At 31.3% G+C, this 23,843-nt stretch overlaps 2 protein-coding genes across 2 annotated transcripts; both read left to right on the top strand.

The window, feature by feature from the left end:
• Nucleotides 1–7,424: 7,424 nt before the first annotated feature.
• Nucleotides 7,425–10,416, top strand: LOC145057021 (hydroxyproline O-galactosyltransferase HPGT1-like). Its single transcript, XM_079004771.1, has 12 exons — nucleotides 7,425–7,781; nucleotides 7,965–8,028; nucleotides 8,338–8,387; nucleotides 8,475–8,674; nucleotides 8,851–8,914; nucleotides 9,080–9,152; nucleotides 9,256–9,379; nucleotides 9,483–9,570; nucleotides 9,685–9,735; nucleotides 9,872–9,943; nucleotides 10,044–10,156; nucleotides 10,278–10,416. Exons 1-12 carry the CDS (start codon nucleotides 7,663–7,665, stop codon nucleotides 10,298–10,300), a joined length of 1,041 nt encoding a protein of 346 aa, XP_078860897.1. The 5' UTR covers nucleotides 7,425–7,662; the 3' UTR covers nucleotides 10,301–10,416.
• Nucleotides 10,417–10,700: 284 nt separating this feature from the next.
• Nucleotides 10,701–13,534, top strand: LOC145057022 (putative glucose-6-phosphate 1-epimerase). The gene is made up of 7 exons (XM_079004773.1): nucleotides 10,701–10,919; nucleotides 11,007–11,081; nucleotides 11,212–11,268; nucleotides 11,719–11,882; nucleotides 11,968–12,205; nucleotides 12,992–13,091; nucleotides 13,270–13,534. The coding sequence occupies exons 1-7, from the start codon at nucleotides 10,803–10,805 to the stop codon at nucleotides 13,437–13,439; spliced, it is 921 nt and encodes a 306-aa protein (XP_078860899.1). The 5' UTR covers nucleotides 10,701–10,802; the 3' UTR covers nucleotides 13,440–13,534.
• The last annotated feature ends 10,309 nt before the right edge of the window (nucleotides 13,535–23,843 follow it).

Genomic DNA, 23,843 nt, shown 5'->3' with positions numbered 1-23,843 from the left:
ATGGAGAATCATATGGGTTTTAGCCCAACTAGATAATCCATGGAGCATTAGCCCACTATACAAGTATGGATGATTTACACAATCAACCCATATATTTAATTAGTCTTCTTTTGATCACTTAATTAATCCTAGATTAATTCTTGATCAATACTAATTAAATAATCTTATTATTCTTATTATTAATATACTAGAACTTATAATATATTAATAACCATAAGTGTCTTATTTCTCTCATTTTAGTCTATCCAAGTGCATGATGCCATGCAACCCAAATGGAACATGTCGGGTCGGGTCAAGTCTTACCAATTATAGTTATGGACTTAGACATTAATCCAACAATCATATGTTAAATAGGTCATTGTGTGTGTTCGAGTCCTTGCGTGACACTAAATGCCCAAACGGCACCTTTGTCGGACCTACTTACACCAGGTGAGTTCATACCCCTGAATGAACCTTTTAAATGTTTTTACATGTTTTATGGGGGGGGGAATACAAGTTAAACATGCTAGTTATCATATCAATCACATGTGATTGATAACCCGCATGCACAAGATTTTACGACACTGTACACTATTTTACTGAGTAGGACACTATAATGGTTTTCTAAAAGCTTTCATTCGTTTCAAAACTCTTACTTATACTGTTTTGTATAAATTCATTCTAAACTGATTTATGAAAGATTTCCAAAGGTTTTCAAACATGTTTTTACAAAAGGATACAAATTGTGATTTTCTCCGAATATAAAGGTTTTTCATCAAAGTTTCTCTTTCACGACGTATACTTTTACTTATTAGATAATGTTGCTTCGCTTATACTTATTTTATACTCCTACTTAGTAACGTTTCCACTTATACTTGTAGTCGCTTATACCGATAGACGCTCTTACTTCACTTATAGTCGTCTCTACTTCGTGATACGCTTATACATGTTCGACACTCCTACTTCACTTGCGACCGCTTCTACTTCACTTGTTCGACACTCCTACTTCACTTGCGACTGCTTTTACTTCACTTGTTCGACACTCCTACTTCACTTGCGACCGCTTTTACTTCACTTGTTCGACACTCCTACTTCACTTGCGACCGCTCCTACTTCATATATGTCACACCCCCAAACCTGAACGACAGAAACGTTCGGGGCGGATGACTTCATGTGGTAACGTAACAAATGAATACATAGTAAAGAAAGCAATACAACCATCATATATATAATTGAAAGTTTACATTTGTCAAAAGTTACATGTTCAAAACCAATTACAATATGATGTCAAAATATGAGATTAAACTGGCGCCGCAGCATCTCTTCTTCAAAAGCATATTAGTACCTGAAATTACTGAATCCCTGGGACATACAAGTAATTTTGAAAGAGTAGATCAGCATTTAAGCTGGTGAGATTCATAAGTATTAAATGAAAATGTTTGTATGAAAAGAAATGTTTTGTCCTTGTTTGTTTGTTTCTAGAAAATCCTATATTTTCTACTAGTATAAAAATAGCCTTCTCTCAAGACCAATGTTTGTTTCTAAAAATGTATGTAAGTGTAAAATAACCAATATGTTTGAAAACCTCGTAAATCAATGTGTTTTTAATACTCCATGTGAGTTTTATAACCATGCTATTGACTAGAAATGCCTATACACAACGTTCTTCAGGCGTTGGAATGTTCTGACGTTTGTCACCCCAAATGGTGGACTGTAGCTAACAGTCAGGGTGCGGGTTGTCAAGCCCGTAATCTATACACAAACACCATGCTCCCCCTCCAAGGGATTCTGGTATATAATATAGGACTTGAAATGCGTACTCGAACGTACGTGAAGTTGATGTCTCACAAAACTTAGTATAAAATAGATTTACGTGAAAAAATGTTCGTTTGTTCTTGTATATGAAAGTAAACTTCTTGAAATAGTGTTTCTAGTATGTAAAAGTTTGTAATGCTCTCATAAAACTATACCTATTATAGTTTTCTAAAAATGTGTCTCGTTTGCATAGTAATCCCTAGTAAAATGTTCACTTGTTATGAAAAGTGTAATTTTTGATGTAGAAGACAAGTTTGTAAACAAAACATATATATGTATATGGTTATATATATATATATATATATATATATATATATATATATATATATATATATATATATATGTATAAATTTTAAAAGATGATTTTGTATGTTTCGTAATTGTTGTTCATATTCTTACGTTTTTATTAGAAACTTTGCATGAAATAATCCTTAAGTTTGATACTAAAGACCTTTTTGTACTTATCACTTTTGTAAAAATGGTAATTAAACATATTTAAATGGTTGTGTTTTAACTTCCTTAATGTATAAACATTGCTCAAAAATGTTAGAAGGTGTTAATAAATCTATAAACCACTTTTGACAGTTTTACCCTTTACTGTCCCTGTTTTTAGAAAACTCATAGAAAAATCATCGTAAGTCAAAAACTGAATCCGTCACCTCTGAGAGTTTATAAAATGAGTTTACTTTGTTCCTAATTTTTATTATGATTTTTAGTGGTCTCAAACTAGTGTTAAAATGAACATCTTCAGAGACTGGTCCGAAATCACTTCTGAAATGATAGGCAGTTTTATAAAAATCGCCATAAATTGTAGAAAAATCGTATGAACGCGTGCGAGTAGTCCTTAGAAAGGTATAAACTTGAACTATTTGCATATTGTACAGTTTTGAAAGATATTAAGTTTAAGATGGTCAAAACAGTCCGTGAACAGGACTCAACTTTTCTGTAGAAAGCTGTCATTTAAATTTAAGTTATGTTTAGTGTTCTAACTTGTATTCCCCCCCTTAAAACTTGAATAAAACATGAAAATGTAGGGGTATGAACTCACCTTATGTGAATACTTGAAGAATGGAAGGTTGAAGATGAACTTTTGGTTGTTGGTTTGATGCTCCAAAACAACCACTCTTTTGGCTATGTTGCTGTCACGAAATTTCACAGCAAAAGAGCAAGAAAAAGGGTAGTTTACTCACTGTTTTGAATCAATAATTTTGAGTATCATAACAAGTAACTTCCAGGGGTATTTGGTGGTAAAAATATCAAGCAAAAGGAAGGTGTAGATGGGTGAAATGGTGGCTGAAACACAAAAAGGACAGCAGCCCTTTAGTTCATGGTTTTCATGGCTTTGGAAGGAAGTTCTTGTGCTTGAAAATGAGATGAAGGTTGAGAGTAATTCCCTGGAGTATTGGCTGGTCAAATGAGGGTAAAATGAAGAGGAAATTTCGTGATTATGAAGGAGGAAAGGGTGGAAGAGGATAAGGGGACAAAACCTAGACTAGCTTGTGATGGGATGTGAGTTTAAGTGATGTGATCTTGTCTAGCCACTTGCTTGGGTGGTTGCTTAGAGATAGGGTTAGTTAACTAACTAACTACTAGTTATTTAGTTAGTTAGGAGTTCTAGTTAAGGAGAGGGAAGGTCTTAATCTCGAAAATTAGAAGAGGGATTAATAAGCATTCTTAGTAAAATGTCTCAAGTGATTAAGCACTTATTAGTTAAGTTGGCACTTATCTCCACCAATTCTCTTATCTTAATTGATTTAGACATCATAAAACTTACATGAAATCACTTTAAGTCATGACCCATAACTAGTCATTCACTAGATAATAATACATATATACAAATACATACATGTATACTTAGTATAAAATAACAATGTAGTTTTTGTGTATTTGAACTTTAATGTTTATGTTTTATTCTTTTTATTCAAAAACACTTAAATACATTTTAATTATACCTTATAATAATTCATTTTATATTTTAATTTATTTAAATATAAAATTTATTGAGCAATGTATAATTTCGTGACATTTAACCGGTTAACCATATCGTTAAACACGTTTTGTCACTTTGGTTCGTATATTTGTCAAATTTAGATCCTCCACAACTATTAAGCACACGTTTTACATAGAACCTAACTTAATTATCAACTAGATATATGTTGATACAAAAATTAAGTTTGTTGCGTTCAAATGATGTTATATGCTAATTTTCACAAACCGGTGATGGTTCGTAGTCATACATCATAACGAAATTATCATTAGTTACTTGTTTTATATTTCACAAGAACTTATTTAAATAAAAGAGGTTAAATTCTTTCAACCATTCTTGATAAAATACTCATATTGTTTAATAATCAAAACATAGCATCGTAAGATCGTTCCTATTTTTACCAATTGTTACAATATATTAGACACTCCTACTTCACAAGAACCACTTCTACTTGATACACACTCAGTCGTAGTTAGATGTATGTCTGTGCCTGTATAGATGCATATAAATAATGATTAAAGGACTTTGGAAGGCTTGTCCGCCCTATTTCCTTTTCTTCGTTGAGATGTGGTCTGGTGGGATCGGATGTCCATCCGAAGGTCGTTTGATTCATTACTTATATATTATGTACACAAGCATAGACATACGGGTTTACTTCAGTCAATTCAGTTAAGAGTCTCTACCTCTAGTTCAGCACTTACATTAGAAACCCACTAGTTGGAAGTCTCTACCCACTATTTGGGATACATCTTCAGGACACGACCTTCTCCGTAGTCTAGTTTGTAACCAGAGTCTCCTGTAGGGAGAGCGGACATTGTGTGTATAGATCTATACGGGATTGACAACCCCGCACCCAGACTGCTAGCTACAGTCCCGGCCTACCAAGCCAACGGGTGAAAAATGTCACATCTTATAGACGCTTGTAGGGCGTCTGGAACTCTAGTCAGTATGGTTACGAGTATCCCAGGTTGCCTTATAATTCATGGCCTTAAGGTAACGGTATTTCGTCAGCAATTCACACTATATGCTGGTAATTCAGTTTCAGAGTCACACTGTTTTGACCATACAAGACGTATCTTTCATTTGATACTGTCTGGGGTCTGTCTCCTCTGTTTTGACCTTACAAGACGTATCTCTCATTTGATGTTGTCTGGGGTCTGTATCCACTGTATTCACAGTATCCACTGTATTCACTGTTTTAGACCTTGTTAGACATATCTTTCATTTGATATTATCTGCGGTCTGTATTCACTGTTTTGGACCTTACCAGCTGTACCTTTCATTTGGTACCTTCTGGGGTCTGTGTCTCTATTTGTTAGACTGAACCAGGCGTGTCGTTCGTTCGATACTCTCCTGGAGTCTATGATTCCTTTGCCTTAGTCAACAGTCCTCACTGCTGAGGCATATGTTATTTCCCTGTTGTCTCTTGCTTTCTTTAATAATCAAATTCAGTATTTTGATAATGATAGCAATTAAGGGAAAACCACTTTTTACCACATAACACTGACCAGTCTTGGTAGAAGGCTGCTTTGATTAAAGAAAATATAGGATTTTCTGGAAAGAACTCTAATACACTGTAAACACTTAAACTATTACTTTATAAAGTTATTTGAATGAAATGTCACTAAATACTTATGAACTCACCAGCATTTGTAAAAATGCTAATACTCGTTTTTCAAATAACTTGTATTCTCAGGTTAGCATTAGACAGGTACATCTCGGAGCTGTTGATGAAGATGGCTTAATGCCTCGCTGTACTTACATATAACTGTCTGTATTACTTGTATTACTTGTATTACTTTGAATTGGTGTATTAATGTAACCATGTAAAATTATTACTATTAATGCAATGTCTTGTTGTACTTTGATTACTATAATGCATGTGTTGTGATACTTGACATGACGTCATCCACCCCAGAACGTTTCCGCCGTTACGGTTTTGGGGTGTGACACATATGGGTCTTATCCTAAGCCCATAATTTCCTCGAATACAATTCAGGTTACCTCAAACACCCCTTGGGACAAACGTGGTCAAAAGCATAAGTCAAAAGTCAAAGTCAACGGTCCATGTGACCCAACTCACCGAGTTGGTCCTTCAACTCGCGAGTTCTCATCAAACCGCAGACTCGCGAAGAATCAATCCAACTCTTCGATTTCCCGTAAACTCGTCGAGTTTTCCCCCTCCTTTTCATTAGAACCGGGACACCCCAAACCAACTCGTTGAGTTCTCCTATGAACTTGTCGAGCTCTTCAGTAAGCAAATCCACTTAATCTATTAAACCACTAAATCATCAAGGCTTCAAATTGTAGATCTGGTCCCTTAAGGTTGTATTGATGAGTAAAGTCTCCAACGTTATTCTTATGCAAGGCTAAAAGAAGCTCAAAAGCTCAAAATAAGCTAGAAGAAAGGCTTAATGGATGCATGGATCCCTTAAGACCATAAAGTTGGCACCTTTATGCCAAAAGAGCTCCCTAGGAACCTAGATTTGAAAGGGTTTGTCCAAATGGGACGTCCAACTCCCAACAACCACTCCATTTGGACCAAAACATGCAAAAGAACCCTAAGAAGGAGATCTATGAATTCACAAAGCAAGGTTGAGAGTTTTTAACAGAAAAGTGTCGAAAATGAAGCAAGGATTCGAGATCTAGCAACTCCTTCTTGTATCACCATCTCTCACCAAGCTTCCCTTCCTTCCAATGGCTCCAAACACACCACAAAGCACTCAAAATGGCTTACAACACTCAAAAAAGCCTTAGGGTTTCGAGGTTAGGGTTTAGGACAATGGTGGCTGGAAATGAGGCCAACATATGGGGTTTGCGTTGTTTAAATAAGGTGTTTAACCCTGAAATTTGGGTTTTCCCAAACCACGTCCAACTCATCGAGTTGGTCTTCAAGAACACGCGCGACCAACACTTCCAACATATCGAGTTTCTTCCCCTAAACTCGACGAGTCGGCCTTTAGAAATGATGTTTTATTTCCATAATAGACCTTCTAGATTCCGGATGTTACAGATGATACTTTTATATAATAATTATTTTAGTAGATTAATGATTAAGAAATATAATAGAAACTAAAAAAGAAAATAAAGAAGGGCAATATAGTCTTAACCTAGTAGGGACTAAGCGCCTAACATAATCAAACTATAAGGGTGGTCAGAGCTAAAAACTAAGTTAAAGACCAAACATATAAATTACTCTAAACAACAGGGACTATTAGTGTAATTTACTTTTTTTGTAATGATTGATATATTATATTTAGAAACCATTTATCTATCCTAATAAATAAAATATCATTTTTGTCACATGTCAATATCTCATTATAAATAAAAGATCGTGTCAATCTCTCATGAGTTATAACATTTATCATTTTATGGTATTTTTGAAATAAATAATATCTATATGTTAATTTATGTTCTTTTTTTTAATTTTTAAAATGAAAAAGACACATAATAATTATATTTATATATGTTAAATATTTAAATATAATAAATGCTAATTATGATAATTATTTTCTTTCTTCTTTCATTCAAAATTTTATTTAAAAAAATACTTATTATTTCAATTTTTTTTTCTAAATCAAACACCTAAGTATATAATTAACCTAGTATAGTAATTAACAAATTTATGTTATATGAAAGGCAAGCCCTTTGGGACACCAATCTCTTCTTGTCCCTCTGTCACTTTCCCGCACCAACTGTTCTCTGTATTTCACCTGATTCTACCAAATCGACAAAGAAACGCATAACGATCGATACATCAATTCATTATAGTCTTATCTGTGAATTCGGATTCCGATCTTACACAGATCCTCACCATAGAAATCCCCGACCATCGTTACTGACGAATCATAATCAGATTTAGCGTTTTCGTCGAAGAAGAAATGCGTAGCCGGGGATCCAACAACCGGCTATCTTCTTCTCGTTCGTTGTTTCAATGGCGAATTTCATCTCTCATTTTATCGATGTTTGCCACCATGGCTGCCTTCTTCGTCGCCTGCCGGTAACTCAGCTCTCTCCCTCCCTCCCTCTCTCTCTCTCTCTCTCTCTCTCTCTATATATATATATATATATATATATATATATATATATATATATATATATATATATATGCGTACTGTTCAGATTGATTTAGCTTTAATTTGTTTGCGAGCTTGTTTGAGTAATCTTCTTTTTATGTTTCTAGATTGTGGCAGGAGGCAGAATCTAGGGTTTATCTAGTTAAAGAGCTTGATAGGAGAACTGGTCAGGTGATACTTCCTTAATCAACAGTTTTATAACTACGATTTTACAGATAAACTTTCGGATTTCGAAGCGTAAGATTCTAAGTATCGGTTAGAGTCATTTTAAGAATGTTATCCCTGTAATAAGGGCTCCAAGCTGTTCTAATCATATTGAAACACAAGATTTTGGCAAAAATTCATTGTTTTCACAGCAATTGTAGGTTTAAAATTCTGTTGAATTCATCGAGTCTGAACATTTTATCAGACTACATAACGCTTCTTGTTGTTGATTTCCTAATTTCTTCTGACATCTTAGACTTCATCTTTTGTCTGCAGGGAGAGTCTGCCATATCTGTTGATGACACATTAAGAATCATAGACTGCAGGTTAGTATTTCTAGCATTTTCAAATCTTTCATCATTTACAGAGAAAAATTCCAGCGAACTAAAATCTGGTTTGGTTTTTATTCATAGGGAACAACAAAAGAAGTTATCTGTGCTTCAAATGGAGCTAAACAAAGCTAAGAAAGAAGGATATGTTTCAAAGCATCTGATAGAAACTAAAGACACAAATGAAAAGAAGAAGAAGAAGCTTTTAGCTGTTGTAGGAATTCTTACAGGATTTGGGAGAAGACACAACAGAGATGCAATCCGTAAGGCATGGATGCCTACTGGTAGAATTCCCTTTCCTTTTGTGAGTTTCATCCTAACTCTTCCTCCTTTCTTCTAAAATATCATTTCATTTAATATTTTAATGCAAAAAAAAAAAAAAAAAAGGAAATGACATGAATATAACTACTTTGTGAGGTATATCACAACAAATGATTACATTGAAACTTTTCATATGTAGGAACAACTCTTAAAAAACTGGAACACGAAAAGGGTATAATTATTCGATTTGTTATAGGCAGAAGGTATTTATTTCTTTTACAAATCAACACCAATTTAAAATATATATATATATATATATATATATATATATATATATATATATATATATATATATATATATATATATATATATATATATATAGTTGTATGTAATTTGACATTTTGACCTGTGTATTGCAAATTTGCAGCTCGAATCATGGAGATAATTCAGATAAGGATATTAGCAATGAGAACAAAAAGACGAATGACTTCCTTATTCTTGTGTGTTCAAATATCTTCATTAAACTTTTTTTTTTTTTTTTTTAATCTTTTCAATTTTGTTTTTCTACAAATAACAAAAAAAGTATAATTTTTGTAATAACAGAATGATCATGTGGAGACACCCGAAGAACAGCCAAAAAAAACTAAGTTGTTCTTTGTTGATGCATTACAACATTGGGATGCAGAGTTTTATGTGAAAGTCAATGATGACATTTATTTAAATATTGGTACATATTTAAAAAAAAAAAAAAAAAAACTAGTGTAATTTAATATTTCTCTTTTTATTTATTTATTTATGTTTATAGAATGGATTTTTCATTTATTACGTAGATGCCCTTGGTGCTATTCTTGCAAGTCATGTAAACAAGCCTCGTGCCTATATTGGGTGTATGAAATCCGGTGGTGTTTTCTCCAAACCGTGGGTTTAGTTTTTAATTTTTTTAATTTTTTTTTTTTTTGGTATTGTTTTTAAAATTATGAATTTTGTTTAGAAATTAATTTTATTATTTTTATTGCCTTTGATAATTTTCAGAAGCGACAGATGGTATGAACCAGAGTGGTGGAAATTTGGAGATGGAAAATCGTAAGCTCCCATAAATATTAAATATTATCTATACTTTTCTATAATTCAATCTAACGCAACTTTTTAATAGAAAACATTATTAATTTTTAGATTAAAAAAATATTAATGTTAAATTAAAGTTTATTTATGCATACAGATATTTCCGACATGCTTCTGGGGAAATATTTGCAATATCACAAGCCTTGGTTCAATTCATCTCAATCAACAAGTTAGCACTTCTTTTTTTAACATATACTTTTGTTTGATTTAAATACAATTAATTCAATAAATTTATCCTTATTATGTATTATTATTATTATTATTATTAGATCAATACTTCGTACATATGCTCATGATGACGTCAGCGCTGGGTCATGGTTCATCGGACTTGATGTGAAGCATGTTGATGAAGGCAAATTTTGTTGCTCATCTTGGTCTTCAGGTCTTTCATTTCATATTTTCATTTTAACTTAATTTTTGCTAAAAAAAAAAAATTTAAGTCATTCCTTTTTTTTTTCTTGTTTCTTTATTCTCCCTAACATTTTTTTAAATCTATTTTTCAGGGGCTATATGTGCTGCTTCTTGAGAATTCCTACTCATTATTGTATCGACTTCAATTATGTTATATTTGAGATTCAAAATCCGGAATTTATGTAAACGAACATTATGTTATATTATATTAAATTGAGTAATTTGAGACAAGTTTCATGGGTTTTTTTTTTCTTTTTTGTTTGTAGAAGTATTAATTAGAATGGATTTATGAATTAAATACATAAAAACATTAATTCCGATATTTATGTTTTTAAAGCGAGTTAGAAAATAGAAACGATAATATGAGTTGGGTGGTTGGAATGTTGGTAAAATTTCACAAGAAATGAGCTTCTAAGTCACAAGAAAGAAAGACATCAACATTAAAGCAAAAGTTCACATTCACAAATCCATCTTTTTTTAATTTCTATTTATGCTTTCATTTGGGCGGAATATATGTCTTCAAAATCTTTCTTCTTCAGAAGAAAACTATTTTTTTTTTTTTATATATCTTTCTTGATTATTTTACATACTATATTATATATACACTTGAAATTGAAATGAACAGTTTTTGGTCAGAAGGAGATCAAGATACAAACGCTCCGGTTAAAATAACAAAAGACAAAAATGGTATTGATCTTGTTACACTCCAGAACCCCATAGGGTTTTCCGTACAGGTTACTTTTTTATGTTATTTTTTTCTATTAAAAAGTATTTTAATTGCCAAAAAAGTTATAAATTTGTTATGGTTGTTGGTTATTTAGGTGAGTTTGCATGGAGGTCAAGTTCTTTCTTGGAAAAACGAACGTGGTGAAGAACTGTTGTTTAGAAGTAGTAAGGTGACAATCGAAAATATGTAATATTTTATAGTCCTCTATGAAATTAGTCAATATTGATTTTTTTTTTATTATTAATATTTATATGGTATTTTAAACTATATAATATCTTTTAAATCTATTACGGTATTAGGCAAACTGCAAGCCACCTGCAGCGGTGAGAGGTGGAATTCCCATATGCTTTCCGCAGGTATTTTATGGTTTCTATTTATATATTTATTAATTTTTATATTATATTTTTTCTGTATGATCTTTTTAATTATTTTGTTAACTTTATTTTTCATTACGTAAGTATAAATAGAGAAAAACAGAGTTAAATAGGAAAAACAAACTTTTTTTTAGTATTTTTTAAAATATGTTTTATCCAATTTTGTAAAGTTATGCAATGTAGAATTAGATTGAAAAGTTGTTGAAAAAATGAAATGATGATATTTCCTCTATCAAATGTTATAGAATTCAATATATTAGAATTCAATATATTGTAGATGTTTTATAAGTTTTTAGAATAAACATTCCACAAAATATAAACATTTGCTAAAAGCCTAAAACCATATTGATATTATTTTATTTTATTTTTATACATATTCCTATAAATGTTCGTGTAAAAGACATTAATTTCATGACTAATATACGTTTGAAGTTTGGAAATCGAGGGTCTCTCGAGCAACATGGTTTTGCACGAAACAAGATATGGGAAATCGACAACAATCCTCCAGTGCTCCATCACAACAACTGTAATGGCAACTCTTTTATCGACTTATTGCTCAAACCATCAGAAGAAGATATGAAAATTTGGCCACATAGGTGACATTTTGTTGCTCATTTCCAACTATTTTAAACTTTTATAAGTAATTAAGTAAAGACTAATGTTTTAATACTTTGTTTTTAGTTTCGAATTTCGGCTAAGGGTGTTATTGACTTCGGATGGGGCATTAAAGTTAATATCGCGCATAAGGAACATCGGTTCCAAGGCATTTAGTTTTTCAATTGCATATCACACGTATTTTTCGGTTTCTGATATCAGTGAAGTAAGGATAGAAGGCTTGGAGACACTTGATTATCTTGATAATTTAAATCATAAGGAACGATTTACGGAGCAAGGAGACACTCTCACCTTTGAATCAGAGGTTAAACTCTAATTGTTTATGTATCGATAAAAAATCCATGAAAACACAAAGTCTTTTAATTTTTTCAATGCCACATCATAGTTATATTACTAAAGCATTACAAACACTTATATAAAAAAATGAACTTTTATATATAGTTTTCAGTGTCTCACAATACTAATCATATATGTAGTAGATAAATGAATAGAATAATGTTACCTTGTCAAAAACTCTTGACTTTACCAATAACGTATCCTCTAATTTTTTAAAAACTAAAAATAGTGTATTATTATTATTATTTTGAAAAGCTTTCACAAAAATTTATACTGTATTTTGGATGTTCAAAAAGGAAAAATTAGAAAACTAAAAAATAAAAGAAAAAGTAAAAGACATGAAAGCAACGATTTGACACGTGCCGACCAATCACTGACAAACAGGTTCATTTGGTTTTTATTACAATTAATAAAAGTTAAAAATCAGATTTTCCTTTCACATAAAAAATCAAAGTACATCAAAATTGAAATTTTTATCCACTCTGGATAAAAACTAGTATTGACATATTTATATATCAAATCATAGAATTTGTAATTTGAGTTGAATGGTCTAGTTTGTTTTAGAGAATGAAATATATTCTTATATTTCTTAGAAATTTTAAACAGAATAAAAATTAATTATAAGTGTATCGGTTGGACATTAAGTAACAAAAGTTATAATTAAGGTTTATGTATTATAATTAAGGTTAAAGGATATGTATGTAGATGTTACAATATTTGTTAAAATGATATCTTACTAACTATCATCATACAGGTGGATCGTGTCTACATTGGCTCTCCTCATATAATCGGGGTTTTTGATCATGGAAAGAAACGGACTTTTCTTATTCGTAAGGAAGGTCTTCCTGATGCTGGTACATATACTTTTTATATAACATTATGTTATATTTGATGAACTACATATGAATTATAACTATCAGCTAACAATTAATTTTTCAACTATTCATTAGTTTTCAGCCAGTCTGTCAAACATAACATTTATCATATATCTAATATTATTTAATGACATAATTTTATTGAAACAATGGGTAGTGGTTTGGAACCCATGGGAGAAGAAAGCGAAAACGATAACAGATATGGGAGATGAAGAGTACCGACAAACGATTTGTGTTGATGGTGCTGCGGTTGAGAAGTCAATTACACTGAAACCTGGAGAAGAATGGACAGGTCGTTTAGAGCTCACTGTCCTCCCTTCGATTTAAGAAAACAATAAAGACATTCAAAATAATAAAATTTAAGAATGGTATGTATTTTCAATTCATTTTTTATTGAATAAAATTTTAGAAACAACTTATTACATGCTTTAAGTTAATTTACTTTGAAATGATTATAATATACATATAGTTATATACACACCTGTATTCACGTCTTTAAGTTATTTATTAACTAAAATATATACAATTAAAAGACACTTCTAAAGCTCTCATATATATATATATATATATATATATATATATATATATATATATATATATATATATATATATATATATATATATATATATATATATATATATATATATATTGTCACTTCTCCTATAGACCATATAATTACAAGCGAAGAGGTTTAATTGAAATGTTGCATTGTATTAATTGAAGATGGCAAAATTTCAAGTCATGTGACTTGGATAATAATTAAAATAGATAAGTTTAATATCAATCGTGTTCATTTGTATACTATCTTTTTGTCCTTTTTTCATTATTTGAAATATTTAACGTATTAAATATGATTAAAAGATATAATATTTTAAATAACAATTTTTATTTTTATTATTACCTGAATATCAACTATCACTATCCATCCATTTTATATTTAGTTAAGTTCAATTACACATGATACATGATACATAACACATTAACATGTTATAAATAAAATACAACTTAAATCGAAATTGTTACACTGTTGTTTGCTCCAAAACATTAACAACTCTTATTTTCACCATCTTTCTTTTTTATTTTATATAAAAAAAATTCTCAAGTGAATAAAATCGACAAGTCTATAAAAAGAAGCTGTACAACTTTACGATATTACACAAAACATCACCACGTGAAAAAAGTTTGTTGGTATATCTATAATAAAAATGTGCAGTCTATTTATTTATTTATTTATTTATACAAGGACACCATCACATGAAAAAAAAATCGCTGAAAATAAGTATGTTTGTGAAAACTACGTGATTGTCGTTCCTTTACACAAAAATATGTTCACATTTACAAAATTAAAATATCAATACAAAAGTTGGATTTTTTATTAAGTATGCTGTTATTCTTGTAGAATTTTTGTGTGAAGAATCATTAAAAAAAATTAATGGGAAGCTACTCTTTATCAGAGCCAGGTTTCGATCCTGGGACCTGTGGGTTATGGGCCCACCACGCTTCCGCTGCGCCACTCTGATTGTTGTTTACAATTTGCGTTTTATTTTATATAACCTCTAAACACGAAATTATAAAGATCGCTTTATAAAAAATAGAGATTGGAAACTAAACATTTTATATATGAATTAGTAATTAGTTTTGTTTTGTTTATTTCAACTTTTAATGAGTTGATTAGAAAACTTTATTAATGTTATCATTTTGTTTTAAAATATTTTGATATCATTACAAATTATATATACTTTTAATCGTATTGATATGATGCTATCTATAGTACGAGTTAGCTATAATTATGCTAAAACTATTTATAATTGTAAACATATCCATTTAATAATTAAAGGGTGGATTCCATTAAAAAAAAGAAGGGTGGTTGAGAACCAAATTGGGTGGTTAGAGGGTTCAGTTGTCTCCTTCGATAGGGCCCTCCTCTCAAATCACCACCATTCGTGTGGAAATAAAAATCACAAGTTTTATATAATTTAAAAGATGAATTTTACATAAAAATAATATTTTTTTAGTTCCTTTTTATCTAAAGAAAAGTAGTTTTAAAATCGACATTTAAAAATAGATATTAAACAATTATACTAAAATGAAAAATTGGGTTATCAAAGAAAATGTAGCTTATGCTCCATTTGGATGGGAAATTACAATTTACAAGGTTTTTGCTTCCCTAGCTAGTTTTGCAAGAAACACTACTTTTAATGTTTCACGTGTGGAAGAGCATAAACATGTATGCATTGTGCAAGAACGAGGGTTTTATTGATTTTATGTTGAAATATGTAGAGGTTTATGTTCTGAGGTCATTTTATTAGTGTGTACGTATGTATGTATTGTATTTAGTATAGGCTCATCTCTCTTTGTATGTTGTATAGCCTTTTTATGTAGCCCACTTTGTAAATAGTTGGATATATCAATGAAATTAAGGCATCAACTGATTCATTGCGAAATTGCCTGCGCTCTCATGGTATCAGAGCAATCTTTGATACAAAATCATACATTCTTTTAAATTATGATTCTATCATTTATTATTTTGAGGTTAATGTTCGCAACTTGTGATTTTGTTCGGTCTTTTTAGAGGAAGAGATAAGTTTGTTAAGTACAAACATATGGTTTGAGTACTTGTGTTTCCTAAATGCATCTAGTGCGGTTGTTTTGATGCTTAGCATTTAAAGAATGTATTCTTATCGCTTGTTAAAAATAAACCTTTGTTATATGGATCAAAATTTGTTTTTGCTTAATGTCAAGATTATCCTTGAAAGTTTATTTTTATCATTAATGTTTAATTATGTTTTTATCTTCGCAATTTGTTTCATTTCTTTTCTTCCTTGTGGATAAGAAACGATTTTAAGCTTTGGTAAATTTGTCAGATGCACTTCATGCATCTTTTAGCATATTCACTTTGTACATTTGCATTGCATTTTAGTGTTATATCTCATGCATTTAGTTATTTTTAAGACATTTTTATATAGTTTTGTGAAATCGTGTTATTTCACATTTTTTGGTGTTTGTATGGGTATTTGAAAAATGAATCATGTCAAGAAGTTACGGTGCAAATTTTGGGAAGATTGAACAAAAACGAAAAAGTCAAAACTTTTCAAAATCAACTGCAAATAAAGAATTACTCGACCGAGTGCGCCTTTATCATGGCTTCCACTCGACCGAAACGCTTAGAAAAATCATAAATGCGTGTTCTGAAGATCTGAAGATCCACCGGATCAAATGGAACCCTAATGCAAAATCCACTCGATTGATTAGGAGATTACATGTGGTTTTTGGCTTATAAATATGTAACGCTCTTTTTTCGGGTATTTTCAGTTTGAACCTTACCATATTTCATTTTGGCAAAATTAATCATACGTACGGTGCAGAGTTTCCCTCTATACAGGATGTACAAGAACAATAGAGGCCGAGTTTTAATGCCCTTTGTAGGGCGTACTTGGTCTCTACACATGGCATAAGGTCGTAGTGCTTAAACCCTAATTTTCAGGGTTTAGACCCTATTTAAAGGACCTTAAGTCCTTGAGAGCCTCCCCTATAACACTCATAAAATCTTGATAAATTAAAACTTTTTTAAAATCCATCAATTTCATAAATTGTTTACAAATATAGTTTTCAAAACCATTTCAACATCAGAGTTCCCAAATCATAGGTCCAAAACGTAAGGATGTGTACAGTCACGTCTTCGCTTTCCTGCGGTCATCTGAAGTACCCGAAACATAACCCAAAACTATAAGTCAACGCTTAGAGCATCTCCAACCCACTTCCATTTTCTATTTTTCCCCCATTTTCCCCATTCTTCTCTAACCCTCTCCCATTTATTCCCCCATTTTGGGGGATATGAATAGTACTACACGAAATATGGTGTTATACTATTCATTTGGTGTAATACTATTTATATCCCCCAAAATGGGGATGAACACTATGTTGTCGGTTTTAGTCCCTCTATTTATATATTTATACATTTCTAGTTTATTTTTACCTACTAATTATAATTTAAATGTAATATTTAATACTTATAATATTTTTTATATATTAAATTATATTAATTAATTATAAATATAAAGTTTGTTTTTTGTTCATCAAATTCATACAAAAAGTTAAATACATATTGAAATTTTAAAAAATGATAACGTATTTTACAAAAGTTTATAAGTGTGTTATAAATATAATCTTAGTATTATTGTAATGAAAAAATTATAGATTATATATTTCTTAAAACCAAAATAGTAGAAGGGGTGTATTTGACAATCTATGTAAGTTGGAAGAATGAAATATACTAGAAATATACTTTTTTGGGGAAAAAATGGGGTAAAAAATAGAGTAGTGTTGGAGATGAAACACTATTTACCACATTTATTACTCTATTTTTGGGGGAAACATGGGAGCAGGTTGGAGATGGTCTTAGTGAGTTCCCACAAAATACCAACACATAACCAAATAACATAAATATACAATAACAACATGCAATGGGTCCACAGCTAAAAGTTTGGATTACCCCTGAGCCCGCATCATAAGTCTGGCTTACCCTCGAGGCTTACAACTTATGTTTGGCTTGTTCCCCGACCAAATCAATCCTTGGACTAAATACCATCAAGCCCTCAATACGATTCTGGCATGCCCTACCCGACCCACAGCTCGTATCTGGAATGATCATGAACCCTTAGTATGAGTCTGGCATGCCCTACCCAGCCATCGGCTCATATTTGGAATGCTCTAGGGTTTGTTGGCTACTACATAGAGTAGTACAACCTCAACCCAATCCAACACAATATGTCGACATATACCAGAAAATAAACATAAACATATAATTATGCAACAGAGTCACAGGTAGTCCTACAGATCTACCAGTCTAGCATATCATTAATTAGCATAAACATGCATATATATCCCCTACTCAACAAATCGACGACTATCAAACCAATGGGCCAGCCTTAATGCCTTCGACCTGCAAGTACAGTAAGGAAAACTCATCTCGCAAAATGGACAGAAGCTGATGAGGTCTCGACTCCAAATCTCAGCTCTCTAACCGACATCTATTTCATCAATTGACCAATTCCATCAAAATCCCACAATACCCTCAAGGTCAAACTTGGTCAAAGTCAACTGGTCAAACCCACTAAGCTAACTGAGTCAACCGAACCGAATCAACCCAACTGAGTCAACCCAGGGTGCGTACGTGGGGCGTACTCCTGAGGTACGCAGCGCGTATGCAAGGCCTCGCAACTTGACCACCATCGAGATGGTTGACCAAGTACGCCCGTCATACCCTCGCAAGCCCAAAAACCTCATCAAGAGCTTAATGAATTAAGCTCTTATCTCCCAACTTCAGATCCATGGCCAAAATACACTTTAGAGTCATAAAGTTACCAAATTTATGACTTTACATGCCTATTAAGAGCTTAACTCAAGGTCTTAATCCATTAAGACCTTTATATGATACACAAAACTCAAAATTTGACTTATGTAATATCCTCTTGTATGTATACTAAAAAAACTTAAAAGAAAGTTTATTTGTAGCCTTGATAGTTGTTTTTTAGGTGTATTCCTCAAGTCTTTTTTTTAAACAAATTACAAGACTACTCTTGTTAGTTGTTACTTGTCATCAAAATAAAATGTTGAAATAAGACAAAAATAAAAATGAGCATAAGATGTTACAATACACAAATCAATAGAAATAAATTGTTATTTCATCCATTTAACACTAATAAAAATGATATGAAATATGCACCATTTTGCCACTGACTTAGTTTGTAGATTTCATGGTTAATTCTGACAAAATTGTTTGTTATTTGTGTCATTTATAAAAGTTTTGGCAAACATAGTCGGATGGCTTGAGCACATTTGGTATTCAACTTGACCATTTTGCCCTTGGGTTTATTTCAGTTGTGAACTTTAAAGGTTTCCTTGATGATGCATGCGTTTATTTGTTGGATTTCTCAATTGGAAATGTTCAAGAAGCTTAGGTGGTTGGCCTCTTATTTGCTGTTATAAACATTAAAAACACCACAGACATAGCCATATGAATACAAAAAAACACACACATACACATACAAACACTCACACCATTTTGGGTAATGTACTTTATATTTTACCTAATTTAGCAACACACTTACATTTTTTGACCAATCATAGAAACAACCACAAACAAATACATAACCACTCAGATCACACATACACAACAACATACAAAACACACAGACAAATTTGTGCCCTGCCACAAACACACATACACAGATTGAGAGAGAATGGGAGAGATGGAGTTTTGTTGTGTTTTTGACCAATCATAGAAACAACCACAAACAAATACATAACCACTCAGATCACACATACACAACAACATACAAAACACACAGACAAATTTGTGCCCTGCCACAAACACACATACACAGATTGAGTGAGAATGGGAGAGAGGGAGTTTTGTTGTGTTTTTAGGGGATGTATTCTACATTATTGTCAACACCAGTTGATTGAGTAACACTCCCACTTGTGTTTTCTATTTTCATCTTATAGTAGTTATGTCCAAGTGCTTGTTCTAGCAGATTGATTTCTGTGGTCTACTTCAAATGAGATCCCTTCAGCACTTCAACTTCTTTCAATAAATTCATGCAATAAAAATATAATCTTTATTAGACTATAACACATCAAACAAAAAAAACATAGAATTGTGACTATTGTTTTTAGGGGTGAGCATTTGGACCGGTGGACCGGACCGGACCGTTTTTTTGGACCCCCGGGCCGGTTCTCGGTTCTAAGATTTATTGCCGGTCCGGTCCGGTTTTTTTCCCGGTCCAGTCCGGTTTTTACCGGGTTTAGAACCGGTTGGACATGATTAAGATTTTTGTGATGTTTTTTAAATGCACGTAACTCATTCGTTTTTAGTCGGATTGACCTGCGGTTTTTTCCAACATTTAGTTTACAGTTTGTAGATGAATTTAGACTATAATTTTGTTTATTTTGGTACTATATTCACTGTGTTACAATCCTTCAAAGTAGAGCTATCAAAGCTGAAAAAATTCAGCTTTTCAGCAACATTTTGTAAGTTGTGACGTTTTTTAAAGACCCATAACTCATTCGTTTTAAGTCAGATTGACCTCCGATTTTTTCCAACATTTAGTTTATAGTTTGTAGATGAGTTTAGACTATAATTTTGTTTATTTTGGTATTATATTCACTGAGCTACAATCCTTTAAAGTAGAGCTATCAAAGTTGAAAAAATTCAGCTTTTTAGCAAGATTTTATAATCTGTGACGTTTTTTAAACACCCATAACTCATTCGTTTTAAGTCGGATTGATCTACGGTTTTTTCCAAAATTTAGTTTACAATTTGTAGATGAATTTAGACTATAATTTTGTTTATTTTGATATTATATTCATTGAGTTACAATCCTTCAAAGTAGAGCTATCAAAGCTGAAATATTTCAGCTTTTTAGTATTATTTTATACTATAATTCTGAGTCCGCGTTTAGCACTTGTGGTAGAGTTGTAAGTGAGTATCAAACTAGTTTATCGACATTGATAGTTGAAGCTTTGTTATACACCCAAGATTGAGTGATAAAGTTTACAAATCCGATAGTTGACAACGTTGGTGACATCTTGAACGATGATGATATAGCTTTGGGTAAAACAATTACAATCTTTATTCTTTTTTTATACAATTATTACTTTTTATTAAATACTAACAACATTTTCATTTGTGTTTATGTAGAGATTGCACAAGCTTTAAATATGTTACATATGGATGACAATGATATGAGGAAGAGGCCAATGGAAGATTAGATTATGAGTTTATGAAATTTGTTAGTTTGATTGATTTTAAAGTTTAAACTATGATTTTTGTTGTTACGTAATACTTTTGTATGTTTGTCTTAAAATTGTTTAACTTTTGTTGGTGAACTTGATTTATATGTTAGTTGCTTTTATTTGGAAAATTAATTTTTGCAAATTACAAGTTATAATATTATACATCAATGTAGATTAGTTAGGCATGAAACGGAAACATATTAATTTTGCAAGTTATAATATTATACATCAATGTAGATTACTTATTATACTCTATGCAATTAAAGTTGTACCGGTCCAAACGGGTCCAAAAACCGGAAAACCCGGACCTGGACCCGGACACGGACACGGACACGGACACGACTCATCTGGTCCGGTCCATGGTCCACAAAATTCTCCATAACCGGTTCGGTCCAAGAGCCGGTCCGGTCCAAATGCTCACCCCTAATTGTTTTACCTTGGAAACCAATGGCTCAAGATTTGTAGAAGAAATCTCTAAAGCTGTAAAAACACTCAAAGTAGAAGTGTTTATCTTCATAGTACGTAGTTATCAGCAATCTGTGAAGATTTGTGTAGCAATATGTGAAGAAGAAAAAGCAGAAGCAGAAGGATTCACAAGGGATTGACATATTTTTCTTATTCTTTTTAATGTGGCACCCACCCTGATATATCATAACCAAAAACGTTTATAGTTTTTTGGTTTATGTGATATTTTTCTATAATTTAAAACAAGATGTCATTTTAGATTATTTGGTATTGACATATTTTTCTTATTCTTTTTAGTGTAACACCCACCCTGATATAAATAAAGTCAAATTCTTTATTTTTCACTTTTCCATCACCATTGAAGATGAATTACATACTGAAAACTTTCTCAACTTCACCGCTTTCATAAACCACAAAATTCAGACGAATTGCATGCATCATATGTATTTTACTCTTAAATAAACAAATAGAACTAAAACTATGATAATCACAATAACTAGGGTTGTAAACGAACTGAACATTCAACGAATTGTCCGTGAACCGTTCGGCGGAAAGTTCGTTTATGTTCGTTTATTTAATAAATGAACGAATATGAACACAATTTTTTGTTCGTTTAGTTAAACGAACAAACATGAACAATGGTCTTGTTCGTTCAATTATGTTCGTGAACGTTCATTTATGTTGTTTGTTTACGTTTGTTTATGTTCATCCATATAAGTTCATTTTATGTTCATATATGTTTAATTTTATTTGATTACATTACTATATCATATGTTCATTTATGTTCACATATGTTTAAATTATGTTTATTTATCTTTTGTTCATTTATGTTCGTTTGTGTTTTAGGTGCATTTAGAGATAAACGTAACTGCCTTCCATTTTCCTGCTTAACAAGGACTAGATTACTATGCGAATGTGTTGACAACTCCAAAAACAACAGAAATAAGCTCTATTTATAGAGTTTCATGAACAATACAGTAGAATGAACAAAGATTAAAAGAAGTGTCCATGCAAAGTACACTAGACAAAACATAGTAAATACATAAGATAAAAAATACAAAGTCTTTGTTTTGAAAGAAGGTTGTGGATGACATCTCTGCTTCACGTTGCGGTATCAGTAGCTGCATTGCGGTAGAGAGGGAACTACGGATGGAGGTTCAAGAGGGTCACTTCTTGCTTCAACAATTTCCCCCTACGTGACCTCTTTAACCTTCTCACTTGTTAAGCTTCAAAAACTTTATCAGCAACCACCATAATTTTCTAACTTCTCCCAACCATTGGATTTTTCGAGTGATCTCGAACTTGACTTCGTCTGTTGTGTGTTTTGATCTCTGCACCAAAGTTAGAGTGACTTCAAGTTGTCTTTGGGTCAGGCGGTGCAAGGCAGTGATAGGGACGAAGTATTTCACATCACTCTTAATCCTCTTGTATTTATTTAATTTGTAAAATCCATAATTATTTTATGTATTATACTAGTACCAAAAAAAATGTTGCATCCATATTTGGATTTATTACATTGTAAACTTGATATCATATATTTTCACACTCTCGAGCTCGAAAAAAGAATTAATAAACATTGGTTGGGAATACTTGTAAAGAAATTCATGCAAGTTTTCACTTTAGGCTAAAAGCTTTTGTATGTTAAGTTAGTAAAATCAGGTAGAGTTTAAAAAAACAAAACAATATATATATATATATATATATATATATATATATATATATATATATATATATATATATATATATATATATATATTTATAAAAGTTTGTTAGAAAACCTATTAACATTAAAAATAACTTTTCAAAAAAATATTTACTTAAGAAAAATATCATTTATCAAAACACAACACAAATTTTGATCATAGAACCAAGTTTGTTAAGCACTAGGATGATATTAGTTTGATTTTTGACTAAAACCAAATTTTAAAGATATTTTTCGAGCTATATAGAAATTATCCTTTTTAAGATATTTTTATATAATTTCAAATCACTGCGATTCGATTTTGTAGGTATGTCGGATTTTTGTAATTGAAAAAAAAATATGAAGTTGTTAGTTAACATAGATGTTTAAAAAACTAAAACTATAAAAAAAGCGAAAATAAAATAAAAATTTTGAAACCGAAAAATAAAACCATTTTGAGAATACCAACTGTTTTATATTTGCCTTTAAGAAAAAACGATTTCTTATATATGAAAATCGAGCAAAAAAAATTCTAAAGTTTAAACAATCAATGTTTTGATATTTCAAAAGCTAGAAAATGAAATTTTCGGTTCGATTTTGATTTTAGTTAAAAACATATCCATTCCAGCCTTGTTGTTAACAAACTCGGTTCCATGATAAGAAATTACTTTGTATTTTGATAAAAAAAAATTCTTAAAAATGATGTTTTACGAAAAAAAAATATGAATGATATTTCTAAAAACTTTTTGAAATATCACTATACTAGTGATTTTTCTAAAAAATATTA

This window comes from Lactuca serriola, chromosome 6, assembly GCF_051521515.1.
Source record: "Lactuca serriola cultivar US96UC23 chromosome 6, Lser_US96UC23_V15, whole genome shotgun sequence".
In the NCBI taxonomy this organism is placed as follows: Eukaryota; Viridiplantae; Streptophyta; class Magnoliopsida; order Asterales; family Asteraceae; genus Lactuca; species Lactuca serriola.
This window is presented reverse-complemented; position numbering and strand designations above follow the sequence as displayed.